Below are 13,543 nucleotides of genomic sequence, written 5' to 3'. Positions count from 1 at the left end.
AAGAACTATATTTTATATATGGTTGTTTGTTAGAATTATTTAAAAATTAAATTGAAATAAAGGAAAAGAGTATACAAAATTATATTTAATATTATTTATAGCTATGTATTTAAATTTTTTTTTTTTTATTTATTTATTTAAACAAATATATATATATTTTTTTTATTTAAAGAAATATATTCAATATATATGATTGTTAAAATTAAATTTAAATAAATGAAATTAGTATAATAATTAATATTTGTGTTCTATATTTATAGAAATATATTTATTTTAGTTTAAGAAATTTATTTAATATATGATTGTTTTTTAGAATAAATTAAAAATGAACATTAAATAAATGAAATTAGTATGAAATTTAACATGATAAAATGCATAAGAAATGGAATTTTTTTCCATTACAAAAATTTGACAAAAAATAAGAAAGCCTTATCCTTTTAATATTTTGTAGATTTTATAAAGCTAGACCTTTAAAATCTATATACTACTCCAAGACACCTGTTTAAATATACTTTATAAAGTCAAAAGGTGTCTCTTTCTGACAATTACAATATATTTCCTTTTATAATTATTATAATACCCTCGTTACTCAGAAATCTTTAAGAGTTCCAAGAGTTCCAAATATCATATCTTGACCTTTGAAGTCAAAGAGGTCGATAGTAAGGTAACATCTTCATAATAAGCACATCCACACACAATTTTTCTTAATAAAATCGAGCATAAATCAAATTAGCTGTACCATTTTGCTTAAATGCGACATGAAAGTGTGGGAATTGCGCGTTAATTTATGCAAATCCCATGCACACACACACACAATCGAGCCAGTTTCCAACAACAAATGACAGAAACTAAGCCATAGCCATTGTTGATATTTTAATTGTCTCTTGTTGACAACTAAAAAGAAAAAAAATATATATAAAAAATAGAGAAAAAGACGAAAAAGCTTTGAAATTAATCTACTAGTCAGCGTCGAGGCTGCGCCAACCAAATAACTGAATCGAAATTGGAATAGAAATCGAAATTGGTCGAAATGCAAGATGGTAACACAGCCAGCGAGCTGGCCAAGATCATTAGTCAAAGGCGAGGGCGTTGAATGATGCTCCTAGCGATATGCAACACTGTCTTTCCGCCTAAATTTGAGCCAAAATAAATGATAAATGATCTGTAAATCTGCAAAAAAAAAAAATCTGTGAGATGTGAGAAGAGCATAACGAAAGGCCATGTCCAAATCGAAGATAAAACTGAACAGAAAACTTAATTAATTGCTTTTTAAACTTATAGTCGGGGGATTTTTCTGGCTAATACGGGTTTTGTAATCATTCTTCGAGGTTATTGGGCACTGAACTTGTGGGTTTAGGAAAGGAATCGTAGCTTAAAAAATACTTTTAAAGAAGGCTCTTCTAATTTCCAGAACGAACATTAATTTGTTTCAAGTTCATCACATTTTGGAAACATTTAAAGCTTTTTCGCTTAGGGGTTTTATTCAAAATTTGTTGAGACTTCTAGTTTGTGATTAATTTGTGTTTTTTTTTTTTAATAGAATTTCCTAATTAATGAGTTTTATGGTGTTTTTTTTTCAGTTTTCGCTAGGTTTTTTTGAAAATTTCTGAAAGTTTTAAAAGTGCATTTTAGCTAACGTTTTTTTCTAGTTTTCTGTAGCTTTTTTCTAGTTAAATTTCTAGTTTATTATATTTTCTAAAATTTATTCACAGTTTTGATTTTTGGTAAATATGTTTTTAGATTTTTTAAAATATTTTTAAATGGGTTTTCATGTAATAAATATTTTGTCCCAGACTTTTCTGAGAGTCTTTCCTACTTCAAAAGTTTATCTGCAACAAAAACTCATCTCATTGTTAAATTTTCAAGATTTTGTGCCTGTAAAAATACACCAAATAAAGATCTGGATCATCTAGGTAATGAAACTTTATAAATTATGAAACACTCAGACCCTGGCCAGGGCTTACATCAATAATGAAATACATTTTGAAGCTTCTGTGCTGCCGCATTTTCACGCACAATTAATTTTCTGGCCGGGCCAAGTTTGTTGCCCAAGTCTTTTGTTTTCGCAGCTCTTAACCAAGCAATTTGCTGGCGAAAATATGAAAATAACAATAAAGATTTCCCAAATTTGGCAGGTAATCGGAGTGAAAGATCTAACTAGATCTCTTTTAAAAGTGAAGCTGAGCCAAGTGGCCCAAAACAGTTGTCTGCTGGAAGCCGCGAAATGTTGAACTTGTTTGCTTGGTTTTTCCTCTCGCTGGTGGGTCTGTCGTGGGCTCAGGGATTACCATCGCGCACCTATTTGCCACCGCCGGCTAATCCTGTCATGGAACCCATTATAACAAAACAGTTCTATAGCATCTCGCCGGCCGAAGATCCCGAGGATTTGGAGCCCAGGAGCAAGCACCTGGTCATTGGTCAGCCTCGTCGGAATTATCGTGTGATATTTATACGAGCGCCGGCCGCCAATAGTGAGAGATTGAGGTACACGGCCGAATTGGCGCCGCAGGAGGAGCGGACGGTCATCTACGTTCTGACCAAAAAGCAGCAGGAGTTGGAGGCCACGGACATAGTGGCGCCGCGGGAGAAACCCCAAACGGAACAGAAGCCAGACATATTTTTCATCAAGTACAAGACGAATGAGGAAGCGGCCGCCGCCCAAAAGGAGATCCAGACGCAGTACGACCAGCTGGGTGGAAACAGTGAGATAGCGGCTCCCTATGTGGCGCCCGTTCAGTCGGTGATTGGAGCGCTCAATCCCCACCAGACCTCGCCCTATCAAGCGCCGTCGAGTCAGTCCCCTGGCTATCACTACGATAGACCATCGCCGCCTTCCACGCTCTTGGCGCCAGTGGAGAGGTCGTACTGAAGCCCGAATATCTTATTCAGATAAATAAATATATATACGTATATATATCCGTTGAATATTCCATGCTATTTGCATATAATTGATAAGCCATTTCCATCGGCAAACGAATTTATCATAAAACTTGGTGAACGCGTAAATAAAAATGGTTTCTTTTAATTATTTTTTTGGTTGTATAATTTTTGCAAACATTTTTTATTTATTTTTTTCCGGTGATATCTGATTTGCAAAAGTGCTTTGACCCTGTGACAAAGGAGAGGAATTTAGAGGCAAGTTTGTGACGAGCTTATTGGTTAAAAAAACAAAATAAAAAATCAAATAAAAAATAAATTAACAAGAGAAGATTAACAAATAAAAAGCTTATGCAATGCTTGTTAAATATATATGATAATAAAAAAGAAATTAAATTAATTTAAAAATTAACTCAACTAAAATACAACAAATTAAAACTATAATAGAAAAATATTCAACAAAAAAAGCAATAAAATACAAAAACATGTGAAATATTTACAAATTTCATTATGGCTGTTTTAAAACAAATTCATCAATAATACTCAGTAAATATTGTAAACTATGAAAAATTTTAAATAAATAAATATTGTGAGTAAATGAGTTTCCTAAAGCATTTTTTATAAATTTTAAAAATTGATTTTTAATGAAAGAAATATATATATATAAATCGGAAAAAGAAATTAGCTGAGTTTCAAGTAGTGCTGGAAAACCATCAATGTTTGCTTACATCGATGTTTGTGAGTACTTTCATAAAAAACATCGATTAATAATCGATGTTTAAAAAAATGTTTGATCTAGTGTGCCAATTCTGCCTTCTTGCCTTTGTTGAAAATAATCGATGTTTGACAAGTGAACATCGATGTTGGCCGATTTTGTTGAAACATCGATTGTATCGAATAAACATCGATGTTTGTTCCAGCACTAGTCTCAAGTCAGGGCTTTATATAAATATATATATATATATATTAAGCCCTTTTTCGACTCAATATATACTTTAATTTAAAAAAAATATATAATATTTTAACAAGCCTTGCCGTAAGGGGCTCTGAAATATCGACCAAATAGGATTGTGGCCGAAAATAATTTAAAAATCTGCATAAATTTTGCAAGTGGCAACCGAAAAATGAAGAAACCGCAAAACGGCAATGCAGTTTTTTGATTTTTTTTTTATTGGCTCTTTGGCCACCAGTTTATCTTCTTTGGATTTATTTGCATTTGCATTTAATTAATGGATGGATAGTTTGTTTTTTTTTAATATATTTTTTTGCAAGCCATTTTTGGGCATCAACTGGGCGACCTTTTTTTGATTGGCAGCAGCAACAATTTGGCAGCAATTAATCTTTGGTTGCTTGCCAAAAAAAAAAAAAAAAATGAAACAAAGAAAGATGTTTGGCAATCAACGAGCGATGGCCAAGGTCCCGAAGCGAAAATTTAAAACTAAAAAGTTCGATTCTAAGCCTATCCCAAAGCACCACCAATAATCCAATAATATTCATCATAATTCCAAGGTGGCCAAAATGCGTGCATAAATCACACATCATACACACTCACAACTTAATGGCCCTAAAGACCTGGCCCTGCCCAAAACGCATTCAAATTATGGCAATTATATTGAAATTTTTCATCAACAAAAACCAAAGTCAAAGATGTGTTGCTAGTGCTTAGCGTCTCTTTTGGAATTTCTGCTTTTAGTGGCTTTAACTAAAAATAGACCATGACAGACGGCAGGCATAATCTATGCATACATCTCTCAGTGGATACCCTTTTGTTGAAACCAGAAATGGGACTTTTGAGTGTGTTTTACTTGTGTTGCAATACAAAAACTAAAGCAAATTAAATTTAATAAATGCATAAAAAATATATATATAAAAATAAATGAATTTGGCTTGTTGCTTTGCCGCTAATCATCAAAGGGTAATGATCTATTTATGTCGCAAATTTTAAATCAAATCAAAGCCTTAGAGTATACAAAATTCAAAGTTTGCAGTGGTTTGGCTGCTGCGCCTGTGGCAAAACACTCAAGAAATAATATAAATAATAATCCAATGCTCTTAGCAATGCTGTTTCTAATGCCTTCAACATAATTAAGCTCTTGTTAACAATGGCTTAATACGTCAAACTAAAGTCCCCATCATAGCGGAAGCAGGTTCTGTTCTTGGAGAACCAAACACAAACACACGAAAAAAAAAAGTAAAAATCACAAAACAAGAAAGAAAAATCACCGGACCAAACGAGAGAACCCACAAGATTCTTCCAAGAATTTGTTTGACCATCCAACCCGGACAGACAGACAGCAAACAAATTGCGCCCATCAATCAAGCTTCGTTACACTATCGCTTAATAAAAAAATATATGTATTTAAAAAAGATGTTGAGACCAAAGAAAGAAAGAGAATGGCTGAAGAAATTGAAAGTTTTGGCGCGAAAAATATGTTAAGTAAGGAAACTGAATGAATAAGGAACTTCTTTTTAAAAAGTATTAACGTGTGTAAATATTAAGTCGCATTTAATAAACATTTAAAATACTACCTGCAATTAATAAAAAATAATACAAATTACAAATTTCAAATGCCGATACACCTTAGAAAATGTGCCTGGGCAAATGTTGATAGGCAAATGTTGCTAGTAAATGTTTCTAGGTTTCCAGCACATGTTGCTAAGCAAATGTAGCTAGGAACATGTTGGGCAAATACTAATAGGCAAATGTTGCTAGTAAATGTTTCTAGGTTTCCAGCACATATTGCTAGGAAATTCCAAACCAATTGTGGACTCAATTTATTTATATCATTCTAAATAATTAAAATTAACAAATGAAACATTTAATAATTTTATCATTTAAAATACCACCTGAAATTAATAAAGGAAACTACAAATTCAAAATTTTAAATGGCTTTAGGCTCAAGAAAATGTGTCTGGGCAAATGTTGATAGGCAAATATTGCTAGGAAATGTTTCTAGGTTGCTAGCAAAATGTTGCTAGGCAAATGTAACTTGGAACAAGTTGGGCAACACCAATTATGGACTCAATTTATTAATATCCTTTAAAATAATATCCTTTTAAAAATTTATTGTGTCAAATAGGGCTAGAAAAACTTGCCTGTTACTGCTGATCAAGAATATAAATGATTTATAGGGTCGGAAATGACTTAATCACTGCCTTACTAGCTACTGAATAAAATAATAATACCCTCAAAGGGTATAAAAATCGAACATGGCTAAGTGCACAAGAAAATGTTTTTACACAAAAGTATTTAACAACAAAAAAGACTTCCCTTGTATACCTTAAGTATCCTTCCTATTTCCGTTTTTAACACCATGAAGTATCCTCGAAAAATGTCGCATAACAGGAATCAAATCTTTTAAGTTCAATGAATGACTTCTCAATGCTGATCAAATTAAGTTAAAAACGCGTTTCCACATATATCGTCGAATACCGCTAAAAATCAATCAATCAATCGAGGATTTTATGCAAAATTTTGCATTCATCTTGAAAATTGGCGGGGATAGATATATAATAATAATGACGATAAACAATGCGACAAAATGGACAAAAATGCAACCGAATTTCATGAGAGGGGTCTTTGAAAATTCAAATGGAAATTGATCCACCGATCCACCGGCGATCAAGTTGCTCGAAAGACCGGCGAATATTCAGCTATGATTTATTATCACCAAAAAAAAAAAAAAACCAAAATCAAAACAAAAACAAAAACAATAACAAAAGCAAAACGAATATCGATGGACAACAGGTCACATTAAAGGAAGCGTGAAAGAGACAGACAAACAAGTCAAATGTCAGAGGTTCGGCATAGCCAAATAATTGAGCAATTAATTAAACCGGCGAGAAGGAAAAAAAATTATAGAAAAACAGTGAGAAGCGGAGGAACCAATATTCGGGGTATAAAAGGCCAAAGATCTTCAAGGGGGAGCATCATTAAGCCAACAACTGAAAGCCACTCAACATGCGTCTATTTGTGGTAAGTTTGCCAGGGCAGGACAACTCGGAAGTGACCGGAGAATTACCCTGAGGATTAACCAGAGGATCGCCCCGAGGATTACACAATAACTAATTCAAAATTCGTTGCAGACCCTTTGCACTCTGGTGACCCTTAGCCAGGCCAAGCCCCAGGGCTACAACTATGGCAGCGGAGTCTCCGGCTCTCTGAGCTCCGGCGGCTTCCTGGCCGCTCCCAGTCACTCGCAGAGCTCGGTGGCCTCGTACGGTCCCCTCGGTGCCTTCCAAAGCGCCAGCGTTGGCTCCCTGGTGAGCAGTCCCTCTGCCCCCCAGTCGGTTAGCCATTATGGCGGCGGTCATGGCACCACCTATAGCTCTGGTGGCTCTGGATCCTCTTCTTCCAACTACGGCGGTGGTGCCTCCAACTACGGCTCATCCGTCTCCAACTATGGCGGCAGCTCTGGCGGCAGCTCCTTCACCGGCTTCGGGCCATCGCCCAACATCGGTTTCGGCGGATTGGCCGGCTACCAGGCACCCACCTACCAGCAGCAGCAGGAGCAGGAGGTCCAGCGCGGCTTCCAGGAGCCCATTATCCACAAGCAGTTCTTCACCGTCGCCGCTCCCGAGGAGCACGAGAATCTGGAGCGTTCCAAGCATCTGGTGATCGGTCGTCCCCAGAAGAACTATCGTGTGGTCTTCATCAAGGCCCCGTCCTCGAGCAACGCCAACGTTAAGCTGTCGGCCGAGTATGCCCCCAAGGAGGAGAAGACCGTCATCTATGTGCTCAGCAAGAAGGACAACCAGCTGGAGGTCAACGATATTGCCACGCCCGCGCCGACGGTGCCCAGCAAGCCGGAGGTCTTCTTCATCAAGTACAAGACCGATGCGGAGGCCTCGCACGCCCAGCAGCAGATCCAGGGTAAGTTTTTCTTCATGGTCATACTGTGGTGACCCCTCAAATCTAAAATCTATCAATTTTCTGCAGCCGAATACGACAGGATCGAGGGAACCTCGGAGCACACCGATGGTGGTGTGGCTCCTGCCCAGTCGGTGGTTGGCATCCTGGACGGTGGTGCCGGTGGTGCTATCGGTGCTGCAAGCACTGGCAGCTCTCACTTTGTCGGCGGCAGCTCTGGATCGACTGGTGGCTACACAGCCGGTTCCACTGGTGGAACCTATACCTCGTCCTCGTCATCGGGCGGCATTTCTGGAGGTGCCACCGGAGGCGCCAACATCATTGCCACCCACAAGAACGCCCAGAGTGCCACCTATCTGCCACCCAATGGCAAATAAATGGTCACTTAAGTGCGAGGATCGAAGGATAGCAACAATTTTTTCTGTACAATAGTCAAAGATTTTTTTTTTTTTGTGAAATCATAAATAATTAATAAAATAATGAAATAGAAGAATAACTCAAAGGGGTTTTAACTTAAATCACATGACTAAGGTCTTGGGGAAGTCATTGAAGCCTTTTTTAAACCGAGTTCACTGAGGTCTCATACAATTTTTAGAGCTTTTCTGATAATTATGATCCTAAGTCCAAGGTTAGTTATTTTTACAAATTAACATTGAAAAATATGCCTTAAACTGATTTTTTCTTGAGATAGAAATCATTTTGTTGGATATTTATTTATTTTTATGGTTAGAGCAATATGGAAACTGAATGTAATGTTATACTTTTAGAGATTAGAACTCGTTAATTTAAAGAAAAGAAAAGAAAACAAGTTAACAAATTTAATTTATTTTTTATTAATTATTTTAGTAATTTTGTTATATGTTTATATACAATTTTAGGCAGAAATTGGCAACTCTGTGACTTAAATATAAATATTGGGCAGCAATCCCTTCTGGTTACTGTCTAATTTCTCACAGTAATATCCCTTAGGATGCTTTGTAGGGTATTTTTCTGGGAAAGAAAATGCTATAGAAGGAAAAGGCAAGTCTATTTTATCTCGACTTTTTATGTGGCATAAAATAATCACTAATACAACCTTTTTTCTTTTAATAAAAATCGCATTATTTTACGTATAAACAGTTATTGCATTGCCTACTTTTGGGCGGACTCAAGTTAATTTAAATATAAAAAAAAATTGCAACACCCTTTGAATTACATTTAATATTATTATTTGCATATCCTTCTAGATAAACTATTCATGCATTCAATTTTTAAAAATATCAAAGCTGCAAACTCTTAATATACAACCCTGTCTTGCTAGATCTTGGTAAATGAAAAACCCCATAAAATCAATACAAAAAGTGGATGCCAAAATATAAATCCCACTAACCGAACCCAAGTGAACTCACCGACAGCGTTAATGGCTCGTTTCAGCAGCAGATCCGACTGACTTTTGTCCAGAGAGTCAATCTCGCGGCAGCTTCGATACAGACTAGTCACCGTGGACTCGATGGAATAGGCGCCTTCGCCAGTATTTGGAAGCATGGATATGAAGCGGTTCAGTTCGTTAAGTTCTGAAACAAACAATGCGGCACAAATATATATTTCTGTATAGTATTTAAAATCTAGAGATAAGCCAAAGCTGAAGCTCACCCTGATACTCATTGTAAGTCTTGTAGTTCCACTCGCCCCGTTTGATCACAAAGTAGTCGTGGTTGGCATAGTCGCTGGCAAAGTTACCGCAGGCCCACTCGTACGTCTCGTGGCAGGGGCTCTTTGAGGTATTGGCCCAGAGGAGCAGCTGCCGGCTACTCTCCACGCACTCCTTATCCAGACACAGCGGCGCTCTTAGGTAGAAGGGCACCTCGGGCCAAAAGGCTAGCAGCAGGATGATGATCAGCAGGAGCAGGGCGCACAGACAGGCGGTCGTTACGTACAAAATGCGGCGCTTGCGGGACAGACTCATCAACGCATCGAAGGATCGCCGGCCTGGAATCAGCAAAGCTATCATCATGGAAAGACACGGAAATGAATGAAATGGCGGATGAGTAAATGGAATCACAACCAATAAACAAAATGTAGGGGAATGCAATGATGATGAGAAATCAACCATAATGCTGCTCACCTCTCAGTCCATTGGCCGAGGGATGCGTGGAGTTGGGTGTGTTTGCCGCCGGAGTCCTGCCACCAGCTCCACCGCCGCTGGCGCCGCCAATCTCGTTGAGTGCATCTTGGCGCGCCGCCTCCAGATCCTTGGGCGTCAAATGAGAGCCGTCGTCCATGTGAAGCTTTTGCTGGTTGGTGGTCAGCGGTGCTGTTTCGCTGCCCTCGATCTGCTGCAGCTGCTGCTTGCCCCTGATCTCGTCCTGGCTGTTGTGCAGCTTGTAGCTGCGGTCGTCCACCTCGTCGATTGCGCAGATCGTTGGCTTGTATTTGCCCTGATTGATGGCCATTTTGGAGTTGGTTTCTTCCTTAACTTGACTGCGCTGTTGCGCTGTGGTTGTTGTGCCCGCTCAGTGCAGGTGATTCTTCATTTTGTTATTGTTGTTCTTCTATTTTTAAACGCAAATTCTCAAGTTTTCGATGATAGCTCTGTAGAGACATAAGAAGAAAAAGAAATGACGAAATCAGTGACAATTGCCAGGAAAATAAAACGCTGATCAAACAGTGGGAAGAATTTTCAACCGGCTTAACCGTCTTGATAATCAAAAGATTACCTTGAGACATGATATACTACTATATAGTACTATGTATGCTTGTATATAAACCTCTGGCCAATAAAGAAACCTTTTTCGCTATGTGGAGCATCAGAGATAAGTGAAAATTTGCGATTCCTGAGATAGCACATATACAGTTGCCGTCAGCAAAATAAGACCAACAGGTGCTAGTTTTAAATAAGTTATTAATTGTTTTTTATAACGAAAGAGAGTCTGATTTCTTAACCAAAACTCCATTTATTTTCAATTAGTTGCATCTTCATCTCGTAAGAATGTTTACATTTCCTCTACCGTAATTGTTCCACAGACGTAACTCATAAATACTCATAAGATCAGCGGCTATACTTCTGCCTTTACTCGTATATATGTATGTATATATAGGGATGTTGCATGCTCAACATTTGACTTCTTTTCAATTTTAAATTGACAACAATTGCCAGCAATTTGCACTGTCTTCGACTGGCGAAAATTTTGCAAATAAGTGGGAGTGAGATGTCCAAAAGAAAGAGATAGACTTTGGTCTGGGACTTTATTTAGCGACATGCATAAGTTGCCATTGAGCGCCGTGCAAATAATTAAAAATGCAGTCCACAAATTAAACTGGGTTAATTACTAGTTGCTGCAAAGAAATCTAAAAGTCCAAATGGTTTTATTTAATTATGATAATGAATCTTTGATTTAGTTGAAACCTATGGACTCAAGTTATGCAAAAGCATTACATTTAATAATTAAAACAAAGTTAAAACCTTTCACATGATACTATTAAGTACTGTAAAAATTTAGGTAAACCATCAACCGATTGAGATGAAACTTTACAGGGCTATACAGTATGTTATTTAAAGGTGTTGTACTTAGTTTGTCCCCTATTGATTGGTTTTATCAATGAAAATGGTATGATCTTTGAAGGGAACATATTCGTATAGTTGGGTGGCTTTAGTTGCGCTTCGCTGACCGCCAGAGGGCGTCACTTGCCATTGTTTCTTTGTGGTTATGCTAGTTTTGAAATGGTTTTCTGCTTTTGTTTTGTATTTTTTTATCCGGGTGAAATCGTATAGCGCGTTTGTCATTTAATCTACGAGGAGAGCAGCTAATGCACCCACACCATAACTGCCGGCAGCAGGTTAATTATGGAACTGCAAGGCGCACACGCGAATTTATGAAGCGCAATTAGAGCATTGTCTCAGATCAGGTAGGTCTACGTAGAATACCTATTTATTGGGGTTTCTGTTGAAATTCAACCTTACTTATTTTTGAAAACATTTAACCATATCTTTATGAATCACAAAAAAAAATTAATTAAACAAACCCTCAGCGCATTGGCATTTCCTAATTACAGATATTCAATCAAGATTCCATTTCCCAAGCCTTTGCAAATCTCCAGAGCGCCAAAAGAGCGATAAGTTGCGGTCAGTTTGGAGATTTGGATAGAAGGCGTAAAGTAAAATAGAACAGAGCGGAAAACAAATAGAAACGCAGACTGCCCGGTTATCTTATCGAGTTGAGATTATTGCCTAATACATTGCTCATTTCTAGGCGCTGCTACTAAGGCCTTTTGGCCTGGCTGCCCGCCGATAAGTCTCACTTTTATATTTCATGGTTAGCATAAATCAAATGTGTAGCATTCAGGAAGATTAGTTCCGCAGATTGCCCAAGTGTTTAATTGAAAAAATAAATACAAAATTTGCTCCGGGTGAGGAGAAGCTGAAACCCTAACTATTATCTCGTATTATCTCCGACTTTATCTGTCTACACTAGCCCTATATAGCCTAACCACTTAAGAAACCGAAGGTTTCACATTGTTGAGTAACGATGAAGGGGAGAACGAACAGAGCACTTAACCCGGTTCTTCTGGGGAACTATATATCAAGCGATAAGATCTTCAAAAGAAGTCACATAAAGATAAAGAGGATATGGACTGTCAGGTAATATCTAAATTAGATGTATTTACTGATTAAGACACTTTTGGCAACTTTAATTGTATGCAACTCTGAGCTCTCAGACTCACTTTCATCCGATGATGATGATGAGCAGCATTTACTTGAGCTTCTGTTTAATGTTGAAATTCCGCAAGTCGCATTTTCTGCTCTCATAAGGGGTTGAATCTCTGTTAGTCATCATGTTCTTGGCGGAGTCTTTATGCTGAGTTGTGTTGCTTGTCTTTTTTTTCTGCCCAAAATGAATTACACATTTATTCTCGGGTTTAATGGGTCGCTTTCCCCAGTTCAAAGAACCTTTGCGACTGTGGCGAAAAAATAACAAATCGGCACACATATGGAGCTATATAAGCTGCACTTGCAGCAGTAATACAAGCCTCCAAACAGAGCTCCGTTTCGTCGGTCGGTATCAAGTTGCAATCACTTTGATTTCTGATTTATGCTTAATAGGCTCGATTCAACGATGGGCTTTTAGGGGGGTGATTCTAAAGTGGACGGAAACTGAAACTGAAGCCCAGTTATCTCGGAAGCGCAGTATCTAAACAAGCTGCTGATGCGTCATTTAGTTTGGGGTGGATTCTGGATTCTGGAGCCTGTCCTATTATTATTATTCTTGCGAGAAGCGCAATTCAATGTTAAGTCGCAGTTCGATGAAAATGGGGGAAGGATGTGAGGGAATTGTGTGGGATATGTCTCAAAAGACGAGAAGATAAACCGCCACAATGAATTTTAATAAAACTTCAAGTAAGAGGTTTAGGTTTTGAGGTTTTAAGACCTATAGTTCACTTTAAGATATCACATTAAATTCAGGAATTATACTCCTTTTAACACAAATAATGAAGCAATAATTCTTTCCAAAATCTAATGAAGACGTAACATAATTCAAAGAGCATGAGGTATTGGTATTCATTGTAATAATTTTCAACTTAATATTTCCGCTTTCCCCCTCCCATAAGGGTAATCGGGTTTCTTTGTGTGACCAAAAAAAGAGACATGGCTTTGCAGCACAACCTCTTCCCGTTTTCCCCCCTCACACACATATTTCCTTTCGAGTGCGGGTTACCATATTTGAACATGCCGCGCATAAATCACAAACAGACCTTATAAATCTCAGAAGATAACAACAAAAAAAGATACAGATAAAGAGCGAGGGGGCCAATAAATAT

General features: G+C 37.6%; 3 protein-coding genes across 5 annotated transcripts in view; 2 read left to right on the top strand and 1 right to left on the bottom strand.

The window, feature by feature from the left end:
- goe (gone early) overlaps positions 1-13,543 on the bottom strand; it is a 28,969-nt gene that overhangs the window by 11,807 nt on the left and 3,619 nt on the right. For 2 of the 3 annotated variants that reach the window (XM_070288341.1, XM_070288343.1), the window contains exons 2-4: positions 9,852-10,318; positions 9,380-9,730; positions 9,136-9,300 (exon numbers count right to left, since the gene is read on the bottom strand). In XM_070288341.1, the coding sequence (XP_070144442.1) occupies positions 9,136-9,300; positions 9,380-9,730; positions 9,852-10,179 (844 nt within the window). In that variant the 5' untranslated portion in view covers positions 10,180-10,318. The remainder of the gene's footprint in view (positions 1-9,135; positions 9,301-9,379; positions 9,731-9,851; positions 10,319-13,543) is intronic. The other variant, XM_070288342.1, reaches the window with a different exon arrangement.
- TwdlZ (TweedleZ) lies at positions 2,225-2,869 on the top strand. Its single transcript, XM_017182711.3, has one exon. The coding sequence runs from the start codon at positions 2,225-2,227 to the stop codon at positions 2,867-2,869; it is 645 nt and encodes a 214-aa protein (XP_017038200.1).
- On the top strand, positions 6,670-8,169 carry Twdlalpha (Tweedlealpha). The gene is made up of 3 exons (XM_017182708.3): positions 6,670-6,853; positions 6,964-7,750; positions 7,817-8,169. The coding sequence occupies exons 1-3, from the start codon at positions 6,839-6,841 to the stop codon at positions 8,122-8,124; spliced, it is 1,110 nt and encodes a 369-aa protein (XP_017038197.1). The 5' UTR covers positions 6,670-6,838; the 3' UTR covers positions 8,125-8,169.

The sequence above is a fragment of the Drosophila kikkawai genome, chromosome X (genome assembly GCF_030179895.1).
Source record: "Drosophila kikkawai strain 14028-0561.14 chromosome X, DkikHiC1v2, whole genome shotgun sequence".
NCBI lineage: Eukaryota > Metazoa > Arthropoda > Insecta > Diptera > Drosophilidae > Drosophila > Drosophila kikkawai.
This window is presented reverse-complemented; position numbering and strand designations above follow the sequence as displayed.